The 4,150-nt window shown below is 42.1% G+C and overlaps 1 protein-coding gene across 1 annotated transcript; it reads right to left on the bottom strand.

Annotated features, from left to right (window-relative positions):
- Positions 1–963: 963 nt before the first annotated feature.
- On the bottom strand, positions 964–2,346 carry LOC130742691 (glutathione S-transferase T2-like). The gene has a single exon (XM_057594795.1). It carries the CDS (start codon positions 2,344–2,346, stop codon positions 964–966), a length of 1,383 nt encoding a protein of 460 aa, XP_057450778.1.
- Between the last annotated feature and the right edge of the window lie 1,804 nt (positions 2,347–4,150).

Below are 4,150 nucleotides of genomic sequence, written 5' to 3'. Positions count from 1 at the left end.
AGCAGGTGATCCATACGCAAACATACGAATAGCGGCGGTGCACTTTTGTAATGGTGATAGACCTTGTCTTCCAACTGCATCAACAGACATTAAAAAGTACGGGTTATAAGACCCAAGGGCCTCTACAATTCTGAGGAACACATGCTTTCACATTCGAAACCTTCGTCGGAAAAGCTCTTCCGTGTATACAGGATTTTCAGAGAAGTAGTCCTTCATCAACCGCTCGTTCCCAGCTTCACGATCTCTCTTTATCACTCTTCTTGTTTTCTTGGGCCTAACGGTGTTGGCATGTTGTTGTTGTTGATAGAACTCCATCTCCTGCTGCATCATATCTTCAACGAACGTGTCATTCATAAAATCCTCCGCACATTCGTTGTAAAATGTGTTCCAGTCGGGTAAATTGTTTGGGTCCATTATATGGCACAAATGAGAAAATATTGGTGTAATTTGATAGGAGGAATACAAGATGAGAGAACGAAAGAACTGTTGAATGTTGAAATGAATGAAATATGGCATGAATAAATAAGAGAAACAGCGGCTATATTCCCAACGGCTATATTCCCAACGACTATATTCCCCAACGGCTATATTCCCAACGGCTATATTTCCCAATGGCTATATTTCCCAACGGCTATATTGCCAACGGCTATATTCCCCAACGGCTATATTCCCAACGGCTATATTCCCAACGGCTATATCCCCAACGACTATATTCCCCAACCGCTATATTCCCCAACGACTATATTCCCCAACATTAACGTAGTACTTATTACGAAATTTGAATGATAAAATTACGACATTGACAATATACTAATTAAGAAATTAGAATAACGAAATTACAACATTGATGCAGTACGCATGAAGAAACTAGAATAATAAAATTACAACATTGATGCAATACACATTAAGAAATTGGAAGAATAAAATTACATCACTGATACACATTAAGAAACACAAGAAGATTTAAGACATTCCTAGTTCACTTAAGGCGAAAGCACGTAGTGCGTTATGCGTACGCAACTCCTCATCGTTCATTCCAGATGTGTTCTTGTTAAGGATATCCATATATGCCCTAAAGTTCTCCGCCTTCTTAAATTTGAGTTCTTCCTGTCTCAATTGCAGTTCACTTTGTTTCAGTTGTTGGTCAGCTTGTTGCAAATCTAGTTCTCTGTTCCTTATCTCCCTAAAATTTGCCATCATTTCCATTTTAGCCTTCCCCATGTCTAACACATCAGGGTGAGGAGCAAAAGATAGAGTACTTGACGCAGTATCTATTGTTTTGGCCTTTCTCTTCTCTGCCTTTTTGCCCTTCGGGCGGGTTGTTGGTGGTGTTGCCTCATATTCGTCGCAATCAATTGATGCACTTGGGTCAGTCGATGTTCCGTCGGCGCCAGCTCCTGACTTCTTTTGTCCCCTTGAATTGGTTTTCATTGATTGTCCCTTCCACTTTGGTTCATCTTTCACCATCCGCCATACATTCTCATGTGTGAAATCTTTTTTATGGTCTACCTGAAATAGGGCATGCGCCTCAGCCATGATATCCTTCTCTGAGTGTCCACTTTTCCAAGGAGTGGTAACTTTGTTGTAGCAACCGGTAAAGAATTGAATATCTTTACTCAACTTTCCAAAACGACATTTCAGCATCTTCCCTGTCCTCGGAGGAGTGTCAAAGTCACGGTACTCATCAAATTGGTCGCGGATCCTATCCCAAAACTTTGCTGCCGTTTGATCAGTTCCCACCGTCGGATCCTTAGAAATGTTGAGCCATGATTGAACAAGAAGTAAATCGTCTTTAACCCTCCATCTGGTGCGTTTCTTTCCAGAAGATTGATCTTCATCTTCAAGATCAATATCATCTAGACCCTCGTGTTGTGTATCATCAGGCGTAGCCTCACATTGTGTATCAGAGACTTTTGAATCAGTACTACCAGTAGGAGGGGCTTGGCTTTGAAATTGGTATTGTGTGGATGCATCAGGGTGAAGTGGTTGGTTTTGAGATGTATATGGAAACATTTGGTACTGAGAATTATGAACATTGCCACCGGTGTGAGGCGGTTGGTTTTGAGGTGGATATGAAGACATTTGGTATTGAGAATTTTGAAAATTGCCACCGGGGTGATGCGGTTGGTCTTGAGGTGGATATGGAGACATTTGGTGTTGAGAAATTTGAAAATTACCTCGGGTGTGACGCGCTTGGTTGTGATGAGGAAATGACGGCGTAGGTCGAAACACCTGTGAAGGTTGGTTTCCTTGTTGTAACACCGGCGGAGGTTGAGAACTTTTATTGGTGGGAAGTGTTTGATCGTCCAACAATTCATAGTATTGTTGATAATGATGGTGATCCATTTTGAATTTTGTTTGAATCTTTGGACAAGAGAGAACTTGTGGGAGTAAAAATTGATGTGTAAAATGATGAAGTGCACACTATATATAATGTATAAAAGCTGAAAATGGGAGAGAAACGGTCTGATAACCGGCCAAACCGGTCAGACAACCTAAAACGGTAAAAAAACCGGCTCCAGCCGGTCAAAACCGGTCTGAAACCGGTCCACAACGGGAGGGTGACCTGCCCAACCGGTCACCCTATATATAAACCCATTTCAGCCCCAATTTCTAACCCTAGCTGTTTCTCCCCCTCGAAACCCTCTTCTTCTTCTTCTTCTTCTCCCCTCTTCTCTTCTTCTCCCCTGCCTCCTCGAAACCCTCTTCTCTTCTTCTCCCCTCTTCTCTTCTTCTTCTTCTCCCCTCTTCTCCCCTGCCTCCTCGAAACCCTCTTCTCTTCTTCTTCTTCTTCTTCTTCTTCTCCCCTCTTCTCTTCTTCTCCCCTCTTCTCTTCTCTGTTTCTACCTGCAACCTCACTGCAACCCCACCAAAACCCACCTCACTGCAACCTCACCACCACTGAAACCCAACCCACCGAAACCCAACCCACCTCACCGCCTCAAACACCCACCACCACAGCCAAAATCCACCTCACCGCCCCCAAATCGACTGACCACCACCCAAATCGGAGCCACCAGATCAGATCAGGGGAAAGGAAGCCCTTTTTCGCACATGCAAGTCTCCAGATCATCTCCCTTTCAAGCAGATCGGACATGCAAGGCTCAGAGATTTTTTTTTCTATGTAAATATCAGTTGCAGTGTAAAAGTTTGATTTTTTATCATTCAGTTTGATTTTGGTTGTAAAGTTTGGATTTTTTTAAAAAAAAAATTGATTTTGGTTATGTTCTTGTGTAGTTTATTTCAAATCTGTTGTTCTTCTTCTTCCCTTCTACCGTTTCTTCCCTCTGAAAGTAGTTGATGAGGAGCATGTGAGAGAAGATAATAATTTTTTAATGTAAGAGCCCACAAAGCAAAAGCTCTTGCAGAAGAGCCTCTGCACTGTAGCTAAGAGCTTGAAGGCTCTCTCCAACGCACAGAAAAAATAAGAGCCGGCTCTTAAGCCCTCCAGCTGGGCTAAGAGCCGGCTCTTAAGCCCTCCAGCTGGGCTAAGAGCCCAGCGTTGGAGATGCTCTAATATCACCTAATTATGGGACTCAAATAAACGAGTGTTTAACTAGAGAGTTGTAGATATTTAAAATAGCTTTCCAGAAAGGTATCATACGTGATTTTTGGTTGAAAGATACATTCTGTGGCTCTGTTTTTGTGAAAGTAGTTTCTGCTGTCAATATGTTGAGTTGCGAAAATGTTTTGAAGTTTTGTTTAGGAACATGTGTTTAGGAGATGCTGTGAGTTATATGCTGTTAAGCCTTGGTACTTGCCTTGTGGTGCTGTTGTGACATAATATGCATGTTTTTATGTATATGGCTATTCTTAAATGATTTCACACTGTTTAATTGGTTATTTGTACAAAAGGGTCGCTCACCTAGCCGTAATCCCCTTTTGTGCACTGTGAATGTTGTGTTGCTATCTTTAGTTTTGTGATGAGAATAAAAGACTCTAGGAAGACTTGACTTAGAGCCTCAATATAAGAGAAAGAGAAATAACTCGCTTGCAAGTAAAAAGTGAAAATGTGAATAACTGGACATAGGTCTAGTGAAGACTATGGGCCATGAGAACGATGGTACTGTTAGAGACAAACGGTTATTGCACGCGAGGGTGTTTTGTGGGTTGTACACTGTGTCCCCACGTGATTGGTTGACTGCGGTCA

The sequence above is a fragment of the Lotus japonicus genome, chromosome 1 (assembly GCF_012489685.1).
Source record: "Lotus japonicus ecotype B-129 chromosome 1, LjGifu_v1.2".
NCBI classification, from domain to species: Eukaryota; Viridiplantae; Streptophyta; class Magnoliopsida; order Fabales; family Fabaceae; genus Lotus; species Lotus japonicus.
This window is presented reverse-complemented; position numbering and strand designations above follow the sequence as displayed.